General features: G+C 31.6%; 1 protein-coding gene across 1 annotated transcript in view; it reads left to right on the top strand.

Moving 5' to 3' along the window:
* Nucleotides 1–26,739, top strand: part of LOC113386244 (Ig-like and fibronectin type-III domain-containing protein 1) — an 83,747-nt gene that overhangs the window by 55,887 nt on the left and 1,121 nt on the right. Inside the window, exons 3-24 of the mRNA XM_026624035.1 lie at nt 18,307–18,447; nt 19,665–19,935; nt 20,409–20,581; nt 20,781–21,031; nt 21,156–21,377; nt 21,613–21,773; nt 21,882–22,095; nt 22,328–22,453; nt 22,526–22,712; nt 22,865–22,999; nt 23,208–23,404; nt 23,475–23,616; nt 23,690–23,834; nt 23,959–24,151; nt 24,398–24,627; nt 24,678–24,771; nt 24,841–24,924; nt 25,099–25,201; nt 25,255–25,392; nt 25,621–25,828; nt 26,117–26,289; nt 26,377–26,633. Of these exons, the coding sequence (XP_026479820.1) occupies nt 18,307–18,447; nt 19,665–19,935; nt 20,409–20,581; nt 20,781–21,031; nt 21,156–21,377; nt 21,613–21,773; nt 21,882–22,095; nt 22,328–22,453; nt 22,526–22,712; nt 22,865–22,999; nt 23,208–23,404; nt 23,475–23,616; nt 23,690–23,834; nt 23,959–24,151; nt 24,398–24,627; nt 24,678–24,771; nt 24,841–24,924; nt 25,099–25,201; nt 25,255–25,392; nt 25,621–25,828; nt 26,117–26,289; nt 26,377–26,633 (3,845 nt within the window). The remainder of the gene's footprint in view (nt 1–18,306; nt 18,448–19,664; nt 19,936–20,408; nt 20,582–20,780; nt 21,032–21,155; nt 21,378–21,612; nt 21,774–21,881; nt 22,096–22,327; nt 22,454–22,525; nt 22,713–22,864; nt 23,000–23,207; nt 23,405–23,474; nt 23,617–23,689; nt 23,835–23,958; nt 24,152–24,397; nt 24,628–24,677; nt 24,772–24,840; nt 24,925–25,098; nt 25,202–25,254; nt 25,393–25,620; nt 25,829–26,116; nt 26,290–26,376; nt 26,634–26,739) is intronic.

Raw genomic sequence — 26,739 nt, 5'->3', positions numbered from 1 at the left:
TTGCCTACCAAACTATTTCTTTCGCTCCTACATTTGAAGAGAATTACTGTTCGTTTGTGATTTCTACATTTGAGGTAAAGAATTCAGTGATCTTTTTCATGGAGTTATACTGCCCTTAAATACTTCAGTTTGTCTGTGTATGTATTTTGTAAGATAGCAGTGTCTTATCAGTGGGTCTCTCGATTTGTCTAGTACTAGTCTCAATGCCTTGTTCTGTATAGTCTGTAATCTTACATACAAGTGAACAACTAGTTTAATTAAAACACTCCGTTACCCCCTCTACCAGGGATAGCAACCATTTCGTTTAAGTTTAATGCCCTGAGGGTTGTCACCTTCATGGCCAATATAATAAAACGAAAATACGTCCGAACAAGTGGCGTACATCAGAATTGGTCTAATTGGCTTCATATATAACAAATAAAATTATTTTACACGATTGATTGTCTTATTTTATGGGATTAAATAATAGAATCTCGTTAAATTAATTAAATCGAATTCAAATATAAACATTTGATGCTGATTGAAACAATTATTCAAAATCAGCAGCTTTTTTTAGAATTTTTTCATTTTTGTTACTATACAGTAATATGGTATTCATATCAAATAACAAACAATAGCTATTTTGTTTTATTCTTAAAATTAAAGTTAACTAGTGGTGCATGGCATTGTGCCTTAAGGCAAATTGCTGGAATTTCCCGTATCGTAACAAGTAGAATGTTTTTTGGATCATTCAAATCAGATACTCCATTCTCTCAAAAACTCGGTTTCTATTTTTTACACTCTTCGCTTCGTATCTCTGTAACGGCTAGACCTGCCTTTGCCAAAAATCTAATCAGCACATCTCGGTATCGATAGGAATCGATTGCTTTTCGAATTTTTCAAATCGGTTCATCCATACGCCCAAAATCGTCGACGAAAAATTGTCTCCACACACACATCTATTTTTTCTGAGGTATGCCAAAATGTTCAGAAACCTCTGAAACGTGAAGATATGCAAAAATTTTCATTTTCGATTTTCGGCACATTACTATAACTTCCCTCACGCAAAGTTAAAAACAATTTAAACTATATTATCAATTATAATTAAAATTAATAGAAAAAAATAAATTTTTGTGAAAAACGTTGAGATAAAATTGAAGATCTGCTTAGTTGCGCATTGCAAAAGAATAATTGGTTCTAAATAAAAATATGCATAACTAAAATGTAACCAAAATTGCCAAAATAATTCTTATAAAATTTAGATTTTACATTTAGGAGTTCTATGCAATGCAGTTAATAAATTATGGAATTAAAATTAAATTGAAATTGTGTTAATTTAATTAAATTGATCAATTTATTACCAGAAATTCATTTTTATTTGATAATCTCAGTTAAAACATATCTCCATCCCAAAGCCTCCAGCTAAAACTGTATTTATTATTTAAAGTCGGCCACGTTTCGGTCACACTCTTTTAAATCTGATGATAAGTCAAATAAATTGAGGTACTAAGCCAGATAAAAATATATAAAACATTTGATGGTAAGACCACGTTGGCTAAGTCTAATGTATGGGGATATGCTTTCTATTCGGTTATAGGTATTACATAGAAATTGAATATATACAAGACTAAAGGCTGACTGAGGACGGTATTTCGGTTCAATTTAAAACCTTCCAAGGTCTAACTTATGCGTATTACAGAGAATATTTTCGCTTTTCGTTTGCAATTGTATTTTCCTTCGGAAACCGATTCTATTTGTGTATATGATGTTTTTTGTGTGTTGTTTCATGGACGTAATTGGTATCATGTTGAAAATTAATGGAATGCATTCATTTAATATGAAAATTCATTTTATTATTAAATCTTTATTAAAATTATTTGCGTATTTTCGAAGCATTTTTTGAGGTAATTTATTTCTGTTTTGAAAATATTTCAATAAAAATATGTAAAAAATTGAGATTGAAATTATTAAGGCAATATAATTTTTAATGATTTGATTATTTTTCAGTATTTCACAGATTATCATAAAGTTTATTAGAAAATGTATCAATTTTACAATATTTTTTTAATAAAGTTGCCCTCATCTCAAATTGGATGAGTCTATTTCATTTACATTCAAAACGAATTTAGATTTCAAGAAGATTATTTTCTACCCAATTCTTTTCGATCAACTTAAATTATTTAGAAAATGAGACAGTACATTTTTAGATTATTCCAGGAAATGCCAGATAATAAGGTTTGAAGGGATGATTTTATCAAGTGATATTCATTTCACAAGTAATAATCTTTTATGTGCATCTTATTTTTAACTTTAAATGAAATAACAGAATGTATTTAATTTATTAATTTAGTACTTTTAGTGTTCTTTCATTTTATTTTTGCTGAACCTGTTGGTCAAGATTTGGTCAGGGCTTTTTTTATTCATACCCCCTACCCCAAAGGGTCCACTAGTGTTATATATTTCAAATTTTAATTTAAGCGAAATTAAATGCGAAAATATGACATTATTCATTTAGTACCTAATTTTCTGTTCACAATCTTCGTTCGATTTTAAAAATTCACAAATTGTTCGAAAACTATTTTTTGTTCATAAAGATCGGCCTAGCATTTTCTTCGTAATTAAATATTGAAAAAAAATTTTTTGACGATTTTGATAAATCTTGCATTAAAATAGAATTAGTGTCTGAAATAACATATTAAAATAATATAGTCCTACAATAAGCTGTTGAATTATAAAAATTCATCAAAGTTTAGAATTTGCTTGAGCGATTCTAATCAGAATCCACGCCGAGGTGTATGAACAGTGCTGGATTTACAGTAGGGGCAGTCGGGGCTACTGCCCAGGGCGGCAAATTTTCGGGGGCGGCAAAATTTGAATAGCAAGAAAAAAATTCTATACAATTTAGTTAACTAATTGTTTTAATAACATTTTATATTTCTAGAAAAATAATTAAAAAATACATAATACGCTTGCAATACAAAACTTGGGTTCAAATAACCGATTATTAAAATTTTTTATTTTGCCTTGCCTCCGTCTCTGAAGATAAATTATCAAATTGGTTAATAAGTCATTATCAAATTTGGCAATTTGGCTAATATAAAGATTCTTAAACGAGCTGAAAGTTTAGAAAAAATATGTTCTTCAGATCTCGAGCCCTCTTGATGAAGAATTCGTGCGCTTCCAAGCTTATAGCGCCCAAAAAAATTAAACTAGTGACGCATGGCATTGTGCCTTAAGGCAAATTACTGACTCTTTGCGTACTGAAAATTACATTCTATAAGAAGCTTTAAAATTCTTTGAATATTGCAAAAAATTGACTTTGAAAAAACTTTTTCTTTATATTTTGATTTTTTTGAAAATTGTGAACTTTTTGCAAAACAATCGCGGTGCATAGCTGTTTTAGAGACGAAATATCGAAACTCAATTACCATTTTTCAAAACGGCTGGACCTGCCTGTGCCAAGCACGTCTCCCCATCAATACAAATCTAATATTTTTTTAATTATTTAACTCGATTTCTAGAACACGGATCAACCAATTTGAATGATTCGATTGATAAGAAAAGACGTGTTGATTAGTTGTTGGCCAAGGCAGGTCCAACTGTTTCGAAGATATGGGCCAGAATTCCAAAAATGATAATTCAGTTATTGAGAAACGGAGCGTCCAATATCATTAAAAAAATGTACATGCATTGACAAAATGAAGAACTGCTCAAATTTGTGGGAGGCACGTCTGGCTGTTTCGGTGATCCAGTAAAAAAAATTGGAAACGAAGCATTTGGCGGTCAAAAGTGATTATTAGACATATGCACATCAAATTATCAGATATTTTATAGATATTTTAATGATAAGTATAAATTTTGTATACATTTCTATGGTTGCTGCAACATTTTTTATCGCTGTTACACGCTTCTATATTTTGTGTCTACGCAGATGAAGCAGCGCGATTGCTTTAAAAAAAAGTTCAAAATTTTTAACGTATTTCAAAATATAAAAAAAACACAAAATTTTCAAAAAAGTCATTTTTTTTCGAAGTTTTCAAAAAAAATTTTTTTTTTTTTATTTTAATTTTTGGTACGGGAAGCTGCAGCACTTTGCCATAAGGCACGATGCCAAGCACCACTATTTATAATATTTAATGCGTAATAAATTTTCTGCAATCAAATAGTTATGTTAATTTCAATAAAATGATATATAAAAACTATTTAAGTAAAATTTAAGGGACGGGGCGGCATTTTTGTCAGTGCCCCAGGGCGCCAAATTTCTAAATCCGGCCCTGTGTATGAATGATTCTAATTAGAATCTATGACTAGCGTGCATATGTAGATTTTGTGTTTCGAACAAAATACATTTTTAGAATACGATTTTTTTTATTTCCATATAATTACAATCTGCTGATAGGGCATTCAGTAATTTTGGTGACAAATGTGTAAAAATAAGATTTTAAAAAGCTCCGCAGTGGTAGTCATTTTAAATTTGAAAATGTATAGAATACGAAATAATTAAAATAATTTTTTTTTAACTAAATAATTTACTTTATAGAATTACAAATACCATATGTTTGAAAGACATCAATTGAAAATCTTATTGATTATTTTTCAGTGCAAACAAGTAAAAATAATTTTCAAATAACAATTGAATAATTATTATTAAGACAAAATCCTACTTGCCTGCAACACGTTTCATTTATAATTGGAAGTAGAACTCCTGTATTTTGATATTCCGGCATGGATTTCGGAATAGCATTAGTGTCGGTTGCAAAAGTGTTTGAGTTATTTTTGCGCTATTCTAACGGGGTTACCCTTTATGTCGGCATCATAAAATAACCTAAATTGAATCCGTTTGCTCTCCGCTACTCGTTATGTAAATTCTATTTTGGATTCCCTGTTTTATTCTTCCAATAATCATAAATATCGCACGAGGAAAACACAAGATGAAAACTGAGGTGGATTTGTAAGCATTATTTCCTCGAGCAGTTTATTTAAACTATGCTTAAATAGATATATAGGGTATAGCAAAACTTAAAGATCTATCACAGATATCTCAAAAACAAATAAAGTTAGGATTATTTTAACAACAATATTTGTAAGTATAGGGCAAAAGATATATAACCAGCTTTCATATTGATTCTTACGACTGTGCTATAAGGAAATAAATGGAAATGTTTGAAAATCTATTACATTTTTTTTCGAAGTTACAGTTTTTTATATAAATTTTATATAAAATCTTACACGTGGGTGGAGTAAAAAGGACCAACTAACTTAAAGGTGTAAACAATTAAAAAAAGAGTAAATAGACCCTTGTCGTCCCATTTTACCCCGCTTATGGGGTATCAAAAAATATTTCCTAGAATGAATTAGATTACTAATGCTATCGTAAATCAATATGTATCATACCCCATTGTTCCTATCTAATATGTGCCAATATTTGACCTAGAATTTGATTTTTCGATAAATGGGCGTCTTAAGAGGGATTTTGGTTGCCTTTAATACAGACGAGGTAAGTTTTATTAGCGTCGTATGTCATCTGAGATAATATATACGGTACGTCACAGATTGGCTTAAGATAATACGTGCAGAACATAACAAAAGCTGCTCACATATCAGTTCATTTCATTGTAATATATAGGCTGATTTGGAATAAATTTTAGGATGTACCAATAATACTGTTTTTTGGGAAAAAAATGAAAAAAAACATCATAAAATAAGAAATATAAATTCAGAAACTCGTTCAAATCTACATAAATCAAACTACAAATTGTCAAAATGATATTTACGAACCAAAAATATATAAATTAAACCAATATGTATAGAGTTTTAATTCTCAGATATCGTACATGTGTTAATACAGAATTTAAAATGATCTAGTGGAATTTGTATTTTTCTAGAGTTTTCTTAAGAATAACAAGATTTTAGACTATTCTAGTAAGAGGCTTCAAAAGCCAATTAGCTCTTCGTGTATGTGTAGCTTTTTACAAATTAAATTACAGCTGTTGCCGAGTGTTATCTATAAATTAATATGAAACTAAGGTTCTATAAAAAATCATTTGACAATGTTAGTAGTCCTTAATAATATTCAGATATAATCTTTGTAAAACTGGGTCCACAAAATTTATATTTGGCATTTGGTATATAATGAAGCCTTTATTTTCGAAAAATCTCCTATAATTGAAAACAAGAAATTAGGTGTGTTTGATCCCTATGGAATAAAAGGGGACAGGTGAAAGTGTTTACAAAAATAGCAAATAAATATATTTTTATATTTAGGCATTAACTGGAAAGTTTTCTGACCATACTTCAAAAGTTGATTGATATGTGTCAAGTACGTTGTTTGGTTTTTACAGTCTACAGGTTTTCACTACTGAAAGTCAAAAATTACTGATAAGCTTATAAGCTTATATTATATATTGAAATGCTGAATGGGATATTTCTCTCGATGATGCCTATAATAAAGCTCAACAATCAACGACGAAAGTTACGTGCGCTATTTTTATCTTAATACCTAGATATAACAGAATCGCATTTTTGAGTAAATTTTTATTTACAGGTATAGCACAGCAAAACGTGATCAGGTACATTCTGGTAGTCAATAGTTTTTAAAATAACTGTGATTTTTTAGAATAAATTGGGATTTAGGCATAATGGAAATGGAAAAAACTCTCGAAAAAAAAACTACTTCAGACCTGAATCGATTTGGAGTTTTAACTCAGCCCACAGACCTGCCTTGGGGCAGTACTACTCATTACTCGTAATAAGATTTAATACAACTAAAACGCAGATTTTCAGAAAACATTAAATTATTAATTTTTTTTCTAGAACTTTCGCCTATTTCTCGTTCTCAAACAATTTACAACATAATGCTGCCTTACATCTCCTAAACTTTTTTTTTGAATCGTCCATTATCGTGGCCACCTCACGTAAACCATTATACCTACTGCACCGGCGGAAAACGAACTTATAAACTTGAATCCCGAAATAATATAAAGTTTGACTTATTGCTTTGTGAATATGTTACATTTCTCTAAAGACGTATTAATGTTTCCCTCATGTCAGCGTCCATTCGGAAATATTTTGTTACATCAGTTCCGCCGGGCGAGCATGTTATGTATGTATCATTTATTTTCTTTATACAAGTATAATATAGGAAGCACAAAGAACTTGCAAATACACACAGCCGGTGCTCGAATTCGAGAGACGACTGATCACGAATTCTGAGGGAAATGTAACATATATAAGGAGAGAGAGAGTGTGTAGAGCGGGGCACAAAGGTCCAATTTGAGTTTGAGCGAATATATTGTAAAAACCAAACCAATCATATCATAACAAATAACACATATAAAAAAACAATTATCTGACTATGTTCAGTAAAACTCCCAAATAATTCATCATTGTAGAAAGGTATTGTTTTGCTGTTTTTCAAAAATTTGTCACCTGGTAGTTTTTACCCCACCTGGTTGTTTTTACCCGACCAGTGAGATAGCAAGTCCAATGTCTTATTTATAATTTCAAAGGGATTTTACGAAATAATAGCTACAATATTCAACCAATGCAAAATTTAAATTTCATGGGTACATTTTTACAGAGGTAACACTGTATATAACCTTGATCTAGTAATTTTCTAGAAATATTCTGCAGAGGAAGAATAACTGTTTATTTAATTTATTTTTTGCAAAATTGCTTGTTTCAACTTAATTTACTTTTCTATTCACTCTTTGTATAATTTAATTAACTTAACGTAGGGTAAGTTATAGTAATCGCAAAAAAATCAAAAATGAAAATTGTTGCACATCTTTACGTTTCAGAGGTTTCTGAACATTTTGGCATATCATAGAAAAATAGATGTATGTGTGTGTACCAATCAACCGATTTGAATAATTCAAAAAACATTCACGTCGTATTAACAAGAAGACGTGCTGATTACTTTTTGGCAAAGGCGGGCCTAGCCGTTCCGAAGATACGGGGTAAAAAGTGCCAAAAACGGTATTGCAGTTTTTAAGAGAACGCAGCGTCCGATTTTAATAATTTAAAAAACATTTACTTGTATTGACAAGGTGAAGAACTGATTTTTAGGAAGGTAGGTCTAGAGGTTTTGGAGATCCAACAAAAAAGTAAAAAAAAAAGCCATTTAATGGTCATTAGACTGATAAGATAGTTTATGGAGATTTTAATAATGTTCAATTTTCTTAACATATCTATGGATTCCATAACAAAAAGTTCAAAATTTCAAAAATATTTCAAGATAAAAAAACACATTTTTTCCAAGTTTTTTTTTTCAAAAATTAAAATTAAAAAATTTAAAATTTTTCAAAAATCTAATTTTTCATTCTTTTTAAAAAAAATTTAATTCTTCTTAATTTCCTTTTTTAAAAAAAAAATAATTTTTGATACGGAAAGTTTTATTAATTGGCCTTAAGGCGCGATTCCATACACTACTAATTTTGCTATTTTATTGATTCAGTTGGTCCTTTTAATTCCATACCCCACGTGTGAGTTTTTATGGAGTTGATGTAAAAAACTGTTAAAACTAATATATAATTAGTAATACATCTTATAAAATGTAAGTAACGTATACATAAGAAATATATTAAGATCCCGTTAACTAAACAACAGTGCTCACAATAAAAAACCTATCAACGAAAGAAAATTCTTATGTTTTGGATTTTCAAAAATTTTCGTTTATCTTCTGATAGCGACGTCGTAAGAATTAAGGTGATGGCCTATTATACAGCTCTTTCCTTCTACTTTCAAATATTGTTTTTAAAAAATTCTTACTTTACTTGTTTTTGAAATATCGTTGGTGGGCATTTTTACCCCCAGACCGTTAAACCTCGTTTTATAATATTTACTAACTTCTGAAAAATTCATTCCTACCATACATTGGCTTATGCAGAAATCTGATAATTCAAATAAAAAAAAATATTATAAAATGTAGAACATATCTAGCCGACCTTTACCCAAGCTAACAAAAATTCAAAGCTTTGAGTATATAATTTATCGACCGCAAAAACGAAATACACATTTTGATTTATCAAAGCAAATACAAATCTGGATATACTTACGTAAACACACATGTTTTCTATAAACAAAAATATATTCGGTGTGCAGATGGATATTTTCTGTTTGCCAACTGGGATTGAATATGATTTCTGGAGGATTAGAGTTATGGTGAGCTCTGTAATACTTGTATCTGTAAGTATACTCATGCATCTGCAAGGAGGATATTTTAAATTTATTATGTAATATTTAAGGTAGAAAAATATCGCGCAAGAGAAAAATATTTTAGATTGAGTATTTAGGTTGGTAAAGGAATATTCCATGGTTTCAATGGTAGATGATCCAAAATGTGGTCCCCGAAACATTTAATTATTTTTTTATTTAATGTCTATGGTGTTAACTATGTAATTTATTATTTTCTTCGAAAATTGTGTTTTGAAACATTGCACTAAATAACTGAATTTCCATGTAACGACAACGCAGCAATAAAGTTTTACATATCCAGACTTCATGGTACAATACAAGTTGATAATTAGTTTGCCGACCATGAGATATATCGCATATATGAAATAAGTTGTGGACAACAATTTGCCTTACTCATGAACTATGGATAGATAACATACAACAGAAACATGAAATAGTTGCCTAAATAAAAATAAATGGGATTAGTTTGCAGTTGACCACGATCCAATGCCAAGAACGTTGATAAATGTAACCAACTGAAAAAGAATATCTACTAATGGGAAATTTAGGAAATCTATTTTTTTGTCTAAAAAACCCGAAATTATAGATGTTAAAATGTGATATTCACAAATCCTTTATAATTCTAAATAGTGCAGTAAATGGAGAGAAAAAAAGGTGTAACCTCTGAATTTTTTTACTGTGTTCCAATTTGCATGAAATTGTGGAAAAGCAATTTGGACTCCGCCGCCATCCCCTGGGAGGTTGTGACTTCTTAATGAATAAATGGGCATTGAGACATTTTATCGCTGGGAAATCATTTTCATTTTTTATTTTTTATTATATACAAATGTAAAGAATTTTTAAATACATTTACCTTGCAATAAAATAATTTTCAACGCGGTGAAAACTCTAAAAACCTTCAAGCAACCTCTAAATAGAAAAAGAAACGCTTAAAAATAAATTTCAGTTTGATATAATAAGAATTATGTATAAAGTCAATAATATTTTATATTTTCTATCTTGATTATTAAATTTTTAACCCTTTTTAGACCCTTAAAAACAACACGTTGATAAAAAGTTGTTTGAAAGAATTTTGAATTTGAAAAAAATCAGGAAATTAAAAAATAATCTGAATGTTATTTCAATTTCTCAAAAATAATTACAATATCCACAATTTTTCAACTCCTAAACCTACCCTTGATTAAAAATAGTTAATATATTTGATTACAAATTAAGAATTTTTTTAATGAAATTAAACTCGTATATTTGTTGTTCTTGTCAATAGTTTTAGGCTCCAATCCATTTTCTGAAAATAGTGTGTACTGAAATAATGAATCTGCTAGATTCCATCAAGATCTATATAATGAAGTTAATTCTAGATGTGAAAAATTTTGATTTTGATAGAAATGGCACTCATGAAACCATATGATTTAAATGAAAAAAACATTGTATGTGTCTCTTATTTGCATTTTAGGAAACACCGATTTATTTAGATTTTTATTGACATTACTTTGTTCATTACATGATTTTTATATGAAAAATATATGAATTTTTAGTAGCCGGTAACTTGAAAAGTTTAGTTTTTTTGAAAAACTTTAGAAGACATTATTTTCCTATAATTAGTTCTTATGTCGATATCTAACGCGTTATTTTGAAAAAATAAAATTACACAACTGAGGAGGGGTGTCATCTCCCGGGGAGTGACGGCGGAGTTCAAATTATTTTTACTTTTGAATTTGAGGTAAGATGAACCTAATTCCAAAATTTCATGCAAATCGGAGCACAGTAAAAAAATTCAGACCTAAAACGCTCCAATGACTGGAGTAAAATGTAATATACCAATGTTTAGTTCTCCAATTTTGATTGCAAACTTTAAAAAAAAGTTGTTAAATTTGGATTATCACCATGCAATCTAAATAACTCTACAATTTCCTCCAACTAATACAAACTTCGCAATTTCTGCAATTTCTTTCCTAGTACCGCAATTTCGCAAAAGTTTGCAAACAGAGCCAGTAGTTATAACTTCATTTGCAGATGAGATAAAAGGAAATTGTTATTTCGCGACCGTTGATATTTATTCGTGCACAGTGATTCCGGTTTCCAGTTTTGAATAATCAGTACACGTTCTTGGTTCTGTCTTGTTATTAGAGGGACCCAAGGAAAAGGGTACTAGTTCATTAGATATTAAGTAGAGGTCTACGGTGTGGTATTAAAGAGATATAAGGATGACTTACTCTTGGGTAAAGGAATGAGGTTCACTGATCTAGTTAGTGGTGGAGGAGCTAGTGAAAATTTATCTGTGACATAACTTTTATATCCTATTTTTTTAATTAACTTTTATAATCAGAATAGCGGACTTTTAGTAAGAACCTTATTATTCGATCATATGTAATATTTTTTTATCTTTATTATGTTATAACTTATATTTTCCGATCTATATTTTTTTTGCTTTAGAGCCTTGTAGAAAATTCTATTCTTCATAATTAAATTGAAAAAAATAGCACTTATATGTTTGTTTTCATAACTTTTGTTAATTCATCTATTTATTTAAAAAAAAAACGTGATACACAAGATGAAAACACAAGACAAACACAAGATGAAAATCCGGGACTATCCCGGGACGTATAGTCACCTTAATATAAATGACATCTGATCTTTATCATCTCATATAATTTCAAACATGGCAAATTTGTTTCTTAATATTATATTTACACATGATAATCTGAATACGTAAGTAAAAATCATCTTTTGATAACTATTAGTTGGTCTTGGAACATCTTTTATGTAAAGCTACTGCAAATAGCTGAAAAAAGAATAGAATTTAATTAAACAGAAATCTACTCATTTGGTTTATATTATTCTTTCCTGTGCCATTTTACTAGACTATGACAATGGGGAAAATACAATCATAAGTACTCTTACTAAATTAAAAATATCAACTTCATCAAAAAGTCCTTATTTTCCGTGTCAATCTGAGGAGCTTCTAATCCAAATATGGTGTATATTGGTTATGTTTTGGTTTTGTTTGTTGTCAAATTATCATTTAAAAAGGTTACAAAATATTGTTATAATGATGTTTGTTATTATTTAGCTCTATTGTCTTCTTATTTGCCTAATAAAATATTTGATGCAATTTTACTGGGCCAAATTAATTGGCCATGATTTTATTAATCTTTTCGATTCTGTATGAAGCGGCAGAGCGACGAGTGAATCAGGGTAAATTTTCTACTTTTTGATGATAATTACTTTATTTTTGATTTTGATATATACAGTCGGTCAAGTAAGAGCGTGGCCGACTTTAACGACAGTTAATGAACGATTTCGGTCTAATTCTTTCGTGAGCCGATAAAGTGAAGCTTTGTCCTTGATGCATTGTCAAAAAAGGTTTAGTTGCAGTTGATCTTTTGAGAAAAAATTACGTTAAACGCCATGAGTGCTACGTTACGCGTCGCGCTACGAGGCTGCGCCCTTTTGCAAGCACCTAAAAGGTACCCAAATGTAGCAATCAGCTGCTGCTAAATATATGAGAAAGTTGAAGGCATTTGTACAGAATTCGATAGACCTATATAAAGTTGCTAAAAAAGTCGATGATTTATCAGAACGTGATTCAAATAAAAAAGAAGAAAAAAGAACAGTGAATGGGTATTTGCGGAATCCTGCTTTAACACTGCAGCAAGGACGAGTAAAATTAATGGCAAAATGTTTAGAAATATCTACAAAAATATCTACAAAAATATCTGAACCTTTCTTCGTATTCATGATCTGAAATGGCGCAACACAACGGGGAAGCCTCTGACGACTGAAAAACATGTGCTTCATTTCCGCTTGAGCACATGAAAATATTGTTAGAGATTTTGAAAATGTCATTTTCACTGATGAAAGTTCTATATGAGCACGTACTGCCCTCATCGAGCCGTTAAATTAAAATACGAGCCGACAGATTAAAATAATCCGTTAAATTAGTAAAAAGCAGGCGTCGGAGATGCCAGGCAATTGTCGACTCCGGTGGTGACTGGACACATATTAACTAAAATTGCATCCTTGCTTTTAACGCATACAATGCATATATAAATATTAAAGTTTCAAAAAATAATTATTTTTATAAATTAACCCGGCCACGCTCTTACTTGACCGACTGTATATATATTCTGGCAAAATATCGATAGCTTCTAAATTTTTTCAGTTTATTTTTGTCGAGCGCTCCGTCTATGAGAAAAGTTTTATTCGCAAGAATGGAAACGCTGCGAAGTTCCTTTTGTCCGCAGAGGTGTTCAATCTTGCTTGCATAATTTTGTACGAAAATAATGCGAATAATTTGAGATGAGTTTTAGATGGGAAATGTATATCTTGGACTATAAATAGAGCTTAAAGAAACAAAGACATCTGCTAAGAATTATACCTACTTGTCATTATTAAGACGATTTGTGATTCTGATTAAAAATGTCTGATCGTGTTTCCATGCAGAATTGGCCCTGAAAAAATCCGATATACCAATTTTCAACTCCCTAACTCATCATTTGGCCGAGATATCATTGAAAATATACAAAAGTGGCTTCTTTTTTTAGAGTCACTTTTTGCCACAACTGTAAAAAATATCGACAAACAAATAACGCCATTCTATTCATAACCGTTTGGACTATATCGTTAAGAACAAATATTGTTAAATAATCATTCCTTAGTTTATGAAAAAGTGAAAACAAATTTTTGTTCCAAATTTTTGCGTAGTGCGGTTGTTTGGACTAATTTTTAATTAGCATCGTTAGAATGGCTATTTGTTTTTCTTATGCTATGCAAAATTTAGTTTTAGTCCATATGGTAGAACACATTCAAAAGTTGAAAAAACCTGAGCAAGTACACGCTCGCGCTTATAGAACATCCGCGTTAATTATCATACGTATTATATATAACAATGATTTTCATATCAAATGCGAAATAATAAAGCTAGATGATATTGTTTTTTAACAAATCCTCATGATGTAACGACTGACTAAATTATTTTTTCACTGGCAAGTTGAGAAAATGTCTGCTCAAAAGCAATTACTTTAGCTATTGCAACAGCAGTACTTTTGATTGATCATTGAACATAACTAACTAAAAGCTAACCAACTAACTCTGCTGGTGAATATTTCTGACGAAATACCATATCAAGATTATATATAGTGAAAAATATACTCATAAAATTTATATTTTGCTTTTATGTAGCTTGTATTTTGTAAAATCCCTTCGAAATTAAAAATAAGACATTGGACCTGTTTGTCCCTTGGTCGTACCATTTTACCCAGGTGACAAATTTCTGGAAAACAGCAGAAAACACATTTCTCCAATGATAAGTTATTAGGGAGCTTTACTAAACATAGTCTGATGGTTAGATAGTACATATTATTTATTGTAAAATAGCTGGTTTGGTTTTCTCAATATAATTGCTCGAACGTCAAATTGGACGTGCCCTACCCTATTCTGCTCGTTTCTATAAAAACACTCAAAACAGAAAAATTGTCGTGTTAATTTTCGCCCGCGCATTCGGTCTAGAATATTTAGGTGCATGTAAATGCAAATATGCATTTCCATGTTAACTTATTTCGGCTTATAACCAGTGGCCATTTGTTAGAAATATCTGGTGCATATCCTGTTTCGAAGTTTAATGCAGCCAGTGGCATAACCCGAGTTTATAATTAGTTTCTCATCCGTATAAGCGCGATCATAAGAGCTTAGTGTCGATGTCGAACATTGTTTGTCGGGCGATCATGACGCGAAATTGATTCGCTAATAAAATTGAAACTGTCTGTTTGATGCATGTTTGACGCTCACGAATAACTGTTTCATACGAGCTTTGTTTTAACGACTCAAATACTATATACTAATCATTATTGTAATTGTATTCAATAGTCTGCGATAGAGCTTTATGCGAGATTAAATTTATGATTATAATTATAGAGGAGATAATTTTGATACGTAATAATAAATTTAATCTATAGGGTAGAGCGGCGTTTAAAGCTCCACAAGTAAAAATAAGGCACACCATCATTATTTCAAGCCAAATACAATATAAAAAAAATTACCGATTCAATTTTAAAGTAGAAGGCAAAAGGTGTTTACCAGTTATCACCTTAATTTTAGAAAAATTGATCTTAGGTGATTAACGGTAATGTTTGAAAAAAGTATTTTCTTTTGTTGTTAGTTGTTTTAGTCGTGAACACTATCTTTTTTGTTTACGAGATCTCAACATAATTTATAAGTCTACGTTATTCAATGTTATTTTTAACTAAGATTCAACAATTTTTTATATAACCTCTATAAAAGCTTACATACTCGTATAAATGTGGTTAAAAGGACCATCTGAGCCTTTACCCTGGCAAAGGTATGAACAATAAAAAATAGTAAATAAAAAAGTAAATTGAGTTAGAAAAACAGTTTTACTAGAGAGAAGTTAAATGAATATTTATTCCAACTCGGTTGATGATTATTTTAGGCGAAATACCAGATCAAGGTTGTATATAATGTAATCTTTGTAGAAAATATGCTCGTGAAATTTATATTTTGCATTGGTTGAACAATGTAGCTATTATTGGTTAAAATCCCCTTAAAATTTAACAAAAGACGTTGCACCTACTTGCTCCTTAGCCGTCCCATTTTACCCCGCCTATGGGATAGAAAGGACTAGGAGACAATTTTTTGAAAAACAGCAAAAAAACACATTTTTATAAGAGAGAAGTTAAATAAATAGTTACTCCAATTCTGTTGATGAACATTTCTGACGAAAGTGCCAGATCAAGGTTGTGTACAGTGTAATCTTTGTGAAAAATGTTTCCATGAAATTTATATTTTGCATTGGTTGAACAATATTGCTATTATTTTGAAAAAGACCATCAAACTTAAAAATAAAATAATAGATCTGTCTGCCTCCTTTCTGTTCCTTTTCACCAAGCCTATGGGGTTAAAAGGGACAGATGACACATTTTAGAAAAACAGCAAAAAACGCATTTTTCCAATGATGAAGCTGGGAGTTTTACTGAACATAGTCAGATAGTTGTTTGTTTGATATGTATTATTTGTTATTAATTCACTATGTAATTGCTCAAAGTCAAATTGGACCTACGTGCCCGATCGTAACCTATTATTTTTTTATCTCACTACTAAGTGAGAAAACTTTCCTCTTCCTTTATACTTGAGATATATAAATATTTCTTGTTAGGGTATGCTCCTTCTTTTACTAATTAACATTCTATAGGAATTGTTTTCCCATCACGTCGGACAATATTCAAGTCGTGTACACTTAATAGCTTTGAATTAGTTTTTTTATTTATTACGCTCATTTATTTTAACTGCTTAAAATCGAAAGTAACGTTAAAAGTTAAATTAATTCGTTAGGGTAGAGGACGAAAACTGTTGAACAAATTATGTGGCTGGAATATTTAAATAGGTAAATTAAGATATAGGAAGTTATGCAGTTTTACTGTTCTTCTTTAACACGTTAATCGCCATGATAATATAAAAAGAAAATTCTCACATGGGTCGTAGTAACTTTATTGGATAATTTAGGAAAAATATTTTTTCTACAACAAACATTTCCAACATTTAAATATAGTTTTTTATCATTTGTTTATTTATATAACTGAATTTTTATAAATATGTAAATAGTGTAAAAAATATATTAAATTGTAATAAGCCACTGTAACAACTCATTAGCATAACTGCATTTTTTGCTGCTGCCTCCGAGCGTTTTGCTGCCGCGCATTAGCTTTGCTGCGACAGTGATCAAATGTGAAGCGGTAAAATAGTCGCATCGAAACAAAAAATGTAATTACTGCTAAATTGGATGGTTTTTGCAATATTTATGGTACTCAGTATTATCTAATTATGTTGAAATTAAGAGGAATAACATAAAATTAAAAAAAGCTCAATAATTGATTGTTAAAAATTCGAAAAAATCTATGACAATCAATATATTTAATCTTTTAGGTGCATTCTAAAATAATAATAACATGGCGCGTTGGTAGAAAACTTTCTCTAATCACAGTTAAAGTCTAATAAGGTTTTCTTTCATAATTTTGAAGATAAGTTTGTTAGTCAGCAGTAAAAAGGACCAGGTTACAAAAAACACACTTTTTTAATGATAGGAGTATTACTGAACATAGTAAGATAGTTGTTTCTTTGATATGTGTTATTTGTTGTAATATAATTGGTTTAGCTTTCACAATGTAATTGCTCAAGCTGAAGAAAATTCTATTTCTTAATTTTACATTTTTTTACAATCCAAATCGGGAAACAGTTTCGGTAGAACATATGATATGTGTATGTGTACTTTCTAATGCAGGTGTTTTAGTATACTATTTTTGCTTTTCATTGATGATCTCATAATATTGATCACAAAAGCAGCATAACAATAGCCAAAATCTATTTGCTTATTAAGAGATAACAGGATGATATCCAATTACATACCCTGCCGGGACTAAATTCCGCCAACAACGTATAACACTGATAATTATCCTTATAACGCTATGAAGCCACAAAATTACCTTATTAATTTTCCGATAATATACGAAAAAGTATGCTTAAATGGACACGAATTATTATAATGAGATCAGTCCTGATCTGAACACGTATAATAGTCCAAAAACAAGATATAAGTATATTTAGCAGTGGGGAGTACAATATAAAGTTGATGTTTGTTTATTAGACTACATGAATAGAACATCATCCATCCAAGCGACTAAACCGATCATCGACTAAAATTATGGATACATAGTAATTCCAGTCATCAGAACTAATCGGATTACTTTTGAACGAAATCGTTCGTTTGGAAATAGGTCTGCAGTGCTGTTGTCTTTTCTGATAAATGCGATGATGATTTGATTAATGTTAAATATTACGACGCATTTATGTATTATATACGCATTATATACTTTGGCTGATTTTGAATTAATAATAGTGAACAATTTCACCCTCACATTTTCATTTTCACCCATTTATATTTAAGTCCATGTGTGTGTGTGTAATTATTTAGCAGGAGATCATCATATTCGTCTATTCTTTTAAAAAAATTATTCTATTATATCTCAAACAAAATGTTTCATTTACAAATTCAATTGTAAATATTTAATATAATTTAATTTCTTGCAAATAAATTACAATATTATTAATTCTCCTGCGTAGCACCCGGGGGCCTGTCTACGCCGGCTACGGGCGGCGACGTATGGGTCCTGTCAATTAGCCAGGTGCGTCAGTCAGACAGCGGATTGTACGTATGTGAGGTCAATAGCGATCCCGCTTGGAGGACATTTCATCAGCTGATTGGTACGTACTATAATGTGAAACTCAGGGGTAACCAACTTTCGATATAATTGACACATATCGAAGTTGGAAAAAAATATTCATAGTCGATAATAAATGAAATAGTAAGACAACTTGAATACGTCTTTAAAATAAATTTGATGGATTCATACGTTTTGAGATCCAATTTGACTCTTCCTCAGTGGAAACAAAGCACACACGTATTATATATATATATATATATATATATATATATATGTGTGTGTGTGTGTGTGTGTGTAGATGTGAGTGTGTATTTATGTCTGTGCAACTATGAACCATGTTTATTATTTATTTTTCATGCTTACAGAAGCAATAACATATAGTTCTCATAAATAGTAGCGAACAATATAGCACAAATATAATATTTTTTCGGAATAATAGAAGTTTATATCCACCACAAAGTAAATACGACATGGAGAAGCACAATAGAAAACCCTATCATAAATATATACTAGGTTTCGTGATATACACTAACTTATTTATTCAACTTGCCCGGTACTCATCCTAGGCCAAAGGTTGGGAAAAAGACTGAAGTCAAAATTGAAATTCTGCTTTTTGATAAAAATAAATTTAAATCCAGGGCATTGAATATTTAATCACAAATTGAAAATATTTTGAGTATAAAAGCTCATCTTTTTGGTTGTTATTGTTCATGAAGTAAACCAATAAATATAAATCAATCGATGAAATAGAAGATCAATATGTACCATAAAAACAAACCAAGGAATAATCTATCTTGAATGAAATATGCATCACATAATAAAATACTAATATAGATTTTACTAATTTAAATACTTCATATTTTGTTAGCTACATTATAAGGATAAGAGCATAACATTTTTAAATTTTACATTATTGTTTAATTATTACTAAATAAATTTGTAGTTAAGTTTGGATGATGATCTAAGGTCTTTTAAAAAAAGTTATTCCTAGATTGTTTTATTAAAACCTATTTAAGATTTTATTGCCTATTATATTATTAATTATATTTCTTTACGTATTAAATTTTTTAAGATTGTCCATATATCCAATCATTACATTTAGTCAACAACAAATTTTATATCATTTATAATGGATATATGTAATTTAAAGTTACATATATAAACCTAAAAATTTATAAATTATAGCAAAGCCCAAAAGGTTCAATTTGAATCTTTTACAAAAATGTATCTATTTTTATCCATCCATGTTTTTCGTAGTTCTCAGAGGTTTGGAGCCTCCGGGCAACGTGAGTGCGTCCTTCGCTCCGGAAAATATAACCGAATTCGATATGAACCAAGAGTCTTCTGAACAAGAATTCATGGAGGAGGAGAAGGAGCAAGAAGCCAATGACCACAATTACACGGAGTGCTGCAAAAGGAGTAACGTGAGTGTGGAATGTCGGGGTTTCTGCTCAGTGAGGAACATTCTTCAAGGCAGCACTGGCAGAGAACCAGAGGCTTGTGAATTAGATTTTCCAGCTATAGTAAGGTAATAATTGAGAAAATGATAGGGCAGAGAATAAAGGTCCTTGAGGAATTATAATGTGAAAAGCAATTACATCACAACAAATACCACATATCAAACAAACTGCCAGCTAATTCATCATGGTATAAATGTGATTTTTTGCAGTTTTTTTTTAATTTTGTCACCTGATACTTGGGAACCAAGGCGCACTCAGGTCAAAAGTCTTATTTATAATTTTAAAGGAATTTTACGAAATAAGAGCTACATTATTCAACCAATGCACAATATAAGTTTTATTTCATAAAATATAATCTTCTTCTTATCTTCACTTCTTTTTGAGATATAGGTGGTGGACCTTTTTACTTCCGGACCTTTAAGCCCCTCACCATACCTTTTATACTTATTGTTCGCATTTATTATAATAAAAAAAACAATAATTGTACACCAACTTCCGTTTTAAATTTTGATTTATACCCAGATTTCCATTAACATTCCAGTTGTATGGCCGATGGTCGAGACCATACTCCCTGTTGCGCCCGGGAAGGTGTTCCGGACCTATGCCAGGACGTGTGCAAGGGTCAATATACCCCCATTACTGACCACTTACGCACTCATGTCTCGTGTGCTGCACACACCGAACCGGCACTGGCCTGTATATCCAGAGGAGTCAGTGAGTATTAGCATCTATTTAGAATAAATGATTGAATATGTCCCTACGGTACACCAGGGTGTTCTATTAGCTTTGTCCACCGGGACCAAAATCAATGGTTTAGTTAGATATGTTGGGGCACGAATACGATTTTTTATATGTATATAGTTATATTATAAATATATGTGATATAAAAAATTCTTTATCTGTCTATTTTCAGATCTACTTCCCGGTCAACCACGCGATGTCGAATTGGAACCTTTGACCGAGCGCTCGATCAGGGTGTCCTGGCAGCCACCAGCCTCATTAGCCCGCACTGTCCAGGAATACATCATTTCTCACGTCGCTTTGGAGACGTACGATCCTGCAGAACGCAAACCGACGTCTACTGGTGTTCAAATACAAACTAGAGTTCCAGCTGCTCAGAATTCTACAGTATTGAGTGATCTCACACCCTACACCATGTATGAGGTAAAGATGACCATTAGTATTTGTCACGATTTAATAAAAGAAATATGCTAAATTGATCATTGATAGAAAAAATATTGTTTTTTTTTAAGACAGTGTTTTTTATTGAATTTTTCATTTTCCACAGGTAACTGTCACAGCTCGCAATTCTCATGGCTCTAGTTTACCATCTTATGGGGTGCGCAGTTTAACTTTGTTGGGTGGACTGAGCTCACCAGCTAGTGCAGAAGGAAATGTTTCAGCTCCTCCTGATTTACCAGATGTCCGAAAATGTTGCGTGGAACATGGTGTCAATCAACCCACGTGTCTAGACAGAATGTGCGATCCTAAACAAGCTGATGTAGTCGAAGTAAGATAATAAAAATTAAAATTTTATTTAATTTATAACTTTATACCTCAATGTTCTTTATATCAGTCTATTGGTCATTCTTCGTTTTTTGCACCTATCAGTGAATTTACCTAACTAGTATCTATCTACGTTATAACCATAATTTATTTTTTTTTACTTTTGTCAAGAAATTTTCAATACTATGATACTGATATATTATCACATATGTTAAAAATGAATTTAATATAAATTATAGGTAATGGACCTCATGGTGTGCGCTCCTTGGGCTGGTGTTACTTTTCAATGTTTAGCAAATGGAGTTGATCATTCGCCTTGTTGTCAAGCTAGAGGAATACCTAATTCATGTCTTCCGCTGTGCCATGGAAATATTACAAATCTAGATTTTAGTTACTTCAAGTAAGTTTAACGAGATTGAAATAACTATAAGATAATAATATATGTACTCGTCCATTAACTATAACACAATTTTTAGTGTTTATAAATGTTGATTTTGTTTTTCTTTAGATGTCTACGTTATATGAGTGATTATTCAAGTTGTTTACTGCAAGGATATGGGGTGCTGGCTGGACCACCCTCTCGTCTTCGGGCGCCGCACGTGGCCTCAACTTTTGCAGTAATCAGGTGGAACCCGCCACGTGTTTTGGGCGACACTGTTTTAATGTATCACGTTCATTATAGAGAGCTCAATGGATTTGATGAATTTGGAATTATTGAAAAGGTTTGTTCTAACTCTTTATTACATTATTCTGAAAATAATGTTAATTGAAAAATACATCATTTATCATTATCTTAATGTTTGTATAATTTGCACTTTGTTTCCTTAAAATTCCAAAATAAACAATACTTTGCAAATACTAATACAAAGGCGTTATACAACATATGGATATACTTTCGTAGAAATTATGATGTATTCTAAAGTTTAAAGTTTTTTGTTATGTAATCTATTTCAGGACCGATCACCGTTAGTCCTAGAAGGACTTAGGAGTGGAACCGATTATGAAGTATTCATATCTGCCATAAATAGTCACGGAGTTGGATCTCCTTCACCAAGATTAGTTTTCAGAACTGATTCCTTAGTAAGTGCTCAAAAATATATTAACCTTAATTCACTCTTTCACTGTTCTTAACGTGATATTTTATCTTTATAGATTGCAGAAGAGTCGAAAGAAATAGGATATAATATTACTGCATGTTGTGTGGGACATGGCGTAAGTCAACAGTGCATGGGTTTGTGTACTTATAATGCAAAAATGTCAGAATTGAGGGCTCTCGGAAATACGTGCCAAACGCAAATTCCCAGCCTTGTCAAATGCGCTGCTGGCGGTCGTGACCATAGTAAGTGATAGAAATAAAATCATAATATATAAAATGATTAATAAATGATTAATATATTTTTTATTTACAATCTCGGACACAACTAAAAAGCAGAATTTTATTTTAAATTTAGTATATTTTTTTACTCTTAGCTGATACCATTTTTATTTTAGCACCATGCTGTTCAAGAAGAGCAGTTCCTCAAAATTGTATGAGCATGTGCAGAGGTGTGATTGGCTCTCAACCAGGAGTAACAGCATCAGAATGTTTACCATATATTGGAAATATTGTCCAATGTTTTGAAGAAGGTACAAACATTTAATAAATTTAGTTATATTAATAAATTATTTAGAAATCCATTAAGTTGTAGATATATGCATGGTTTAGTAACTTTCGTAACAATAAGTTAACCAGTTCGATTGTTCTTCGCTCGCGATTTTTTTTTAATTTTGAGATACTTTAATAGGATAATTTTAAAAATGTTTATCTTGTTTATTTGACGTTATCCTCTTACAGGTACGGAATATATTCCTGGTCCAGTATCAGAACTGCACGCTGTTACAACTACAAATACAAGCATCGCCTTGGCCTGGTTGCCTCCATGGGGAGAGAATAACACAACTCCAGAAAAACAGTCCAAAGTTACATATGAAGTGCACTATGGGCTTACTGATGAAGTATCGTTACATGAGACGGTTTTGAAGTTAGAGAATGTAAGCAAATAGTAATAAATAATTTTAATTGTATACAGCATGTTGCATTACATAATTCTTATTGTTTCAGCAAATTGCTACAAATGACACCAGTATAGGGCTTACAGGTTTACAACCAGGATCCTTGTACAAAGTATTTGTCATTGCACAAAATGAAAATGGAACGTCTTTACCATCTTCTGTTCTATTTATAAATACCTCTAGCGACGCAGGTAAATTTTAATATGGTATATAATATGCAGATATATTAGAAGTTATGTATTATATTTATAAACTTTTCAATAGATCCAGGATCAAACGCTAAGCAATTAGTGGCTGGTGTACCATCGCCACCTCATTCGTTATCAGTTTCTGAAAGGAGTGCTACTTGGCTGACAGTTGCTTGGCAGCCACCTCAATTTACACATCCTGAAGATCAAATTCACTACAAGTAATTATAAATAAAATATTTTCAATTTTTTTTCTCATACTTTCTTGTCTAATCACTTTATTTTAATTTTATTCAGAAAAAATGTAAGTAAGTATATGATAGTTTAATACATTTATCATCTTAGAATCTACTACAAAGCTGCAATGGCTCAAGCATTCAATATGAGTGAAACAACTTTAACAGCTCATGAATTGCATTCGTTACAACCAAATACTCAACATGTGGTCTATGTCGTTGCTATATCAAAAAGAGGATCGTCACTTCCATCAGAAACACTGGTTGCCTGGACTGATCCAGCTTTCCCTGCCTTTGTTGAGGTTGGTACTATTATATATAAAAAATAGGCAATGAATCTGCAGCAAAAAATTATTCAATTGAGTGAGCCTGTCAATTTCTTACTTATCACATGGATCTTCTTGAGAAACAGCATCTTCCAAAATAGACAATGTATTCATTTTCAAATTTTGTGGAGCATAAACGTGACCAATCGATCCATCAATGGACCACCACGCATATTATTTTTTTTTTAATTAATTACTTATAATTTTATTTATTATTTTCAGATACCAACGGTTCACCCAGTGGACCTCGTTTCTGAAGGAAATTCCATGACAGTTCTTTGCATAGCTATGGGAGTCCCGACGCCAACAATTTCATTGTATGTGGGTGGTACCTTAGTAAGACAAGACACTGCCAGGCACATGGTCACTGTTATTCATAATGTTACTACTGATATGGACCAAGTTTCTTGTTATGCTGACAACGGTTATGGAAACCCATGCAAGCTTCGACGGCGAATCTACAAATATAAAATTCAACATTAATTGGTAAAAAATTTTCTAGTTGCTCCTCGTATATCTGCCGGAGGTATAACTGTGGCAGCCCCAGGAGAACTGTATCATTGCAATGCATTGTGCGTGGTCAACCTGAACCAAAAGTAAGTTTATTACAAACTTCCAATAATTATATTATAATATTAAATATTCAAAATTTCACATATTTTTAGGTCATATTCTGGAGGGATCATCAAGGTCGTATTCCAGTAATTCAAGGACCAAGATACGATATCAATATTAAACAGGATAATGATGTAAGTATATCGTACAATATATTCTTATGATGGTTTATGTTATGAAATTGATAATGATTCATATTTACTATATTTTTAAGTAGATTTACAGTCATATCGATGGATAATTCTGAGTTTTCTCGCGAATCGAACATGTTACCATTATTATTTTATCCAGCATTTTATTATTTCCAGGATAAATGGAAGTACATCATGACCTTAACCATCGCACACGTAACTGCTTCTGATGCAGGAGACTACTATTGTCACGCCGAAAACGTTTTAGGAGCAGTCACTCGTCCAGTCAGCGTCCGGCGCTTCGCAATTCTGCTGCTGGTCATAATGTTACAGAATGTTGCCGAGAACAGAACGTCTCACCAGCTTGCAATGATGCCTGCGGCTTCTATCTAGATATTGAAGCGGTTATTGATAGACCAGAGTGTCTGAAAGACTTTGATAAGCTTATGAAATGTGCAGCTGATGGATCAGGTAGGATAATATTATTGTTTTTCTTTATTTATTTTTCTAACAAAGACAACAATTCTGATAAAAAATGATGGCAGATTAGTGAACCAAATATAATTACCAGATTGGTGAATTTGGTAAATTTGGGATTAAAATGTCAACAATTTTGAAGATTTTTATTCAAATTGTACTGCGAAGGATTTGCGATGGAAATAGTGTTTATTTCTGATTGTTTCTCTTATTATTTTTCAGATCATCGAAATTGTTGCGCGTCAGCTGGTGTTCCACGTGGCTGTCTGGATTGGTGTCGTGGTGAACCCATTGGAGCTCCAGGATCATTTTGTTCTCTGCATAGCACCAGAAAAATTATTGGATGCTTCCAAGAAGGACGGGATCGATTACCTGGACCTCCCCAAAATGTTGCTGTTAGGCCACTTAGCGAGGATGCGATAGAAGTTCAGTAAGTGTACAAAAAATTATTATTATAATAATAATTAATGGTAGTCTGCCTTAAGTAGATCCATGATTTGAGAGCACTACAAATCAATGATTTTCTCTCCTTTCCCTGTCTATCATTTCATGCACGTTTGTGCATTTTACTTTACTAACTTCTGCTTCCATGCTTTCTGATCCTGAACTTTGGCTTGAACAGTTTCCTGTATTTTCTCTTCTGCTACTTTAATATTCATATGCTTTTGTACACTTCCTTTGAATACAATTATTAAATGATTTGTTCTATTTAAAATAGTTGGGATCCACCAATCAAAAATCCACACGCAGTAGAAATGTATCGTGTATTTTGGAGAGAAGAATCTCAGAGAGGATCTCATAGGAATGATACTCCTTTCACCAACATGATGGTGAATGGATTAAAATCTCATGTACTCTACGAGTTAGTTGTCAAAGCTGGTAATCATTATGGTGAGTTATAGCATAATAATAGATATACTTAGTTGTTGCTACATATGTATATTAGGACGGATATGAATTTTCTAATTCAATTTCCAGGCACAAGTATGCTGTCACGGCCAGTTCAATTCACCTTAGACGACAACTACATTACATCTGCTTCACGAGCGGATGCAGGTTCCACAGTAGGTGTTGGTGTAGGTTGCGCCCTCCTGGCACTTGCAGCAGCTGGTGCAGTTCTTTGGGTAGCACTTTGGTATCGCGGCAAAAGACGCGGAGCAGGTAAAAACGCACCTGGAGGCGTCGCTTTTGAAAATCCCAGTTATCTTCGCGAAGGCAATCCAGATCACGTACAGGTCAGTAGAAAATATTGAAATGAAGGTACTAAGGATAGCGTGTGGTTGCCTAAGTCGTACCCCTTAAAATTTTGCAGATTACTAAAAAATGTTGTAATAAGTCAAT

The sequence above is a fragment of the Ctenocephalides felis genome, unplaced genomic scaffold (assembly GCF_003426905.1).
Source record: "Ctenocephalides felis isolate EL2017-DRISC unplaced genomic scaffold, ASM342690v1 CF-g0.4_SCAFFOLD_03571, whole genome shotgun sequence".
NCBI lineage: Eukaryota > Metazoa > Arthropoda > Insecta > Siphonaptera > Pulicidae > Ctenocephalides > Ctenocephalides felis.
This window is presented reverse-complemented; position numbering and strand designations above follow the sequence as displayed.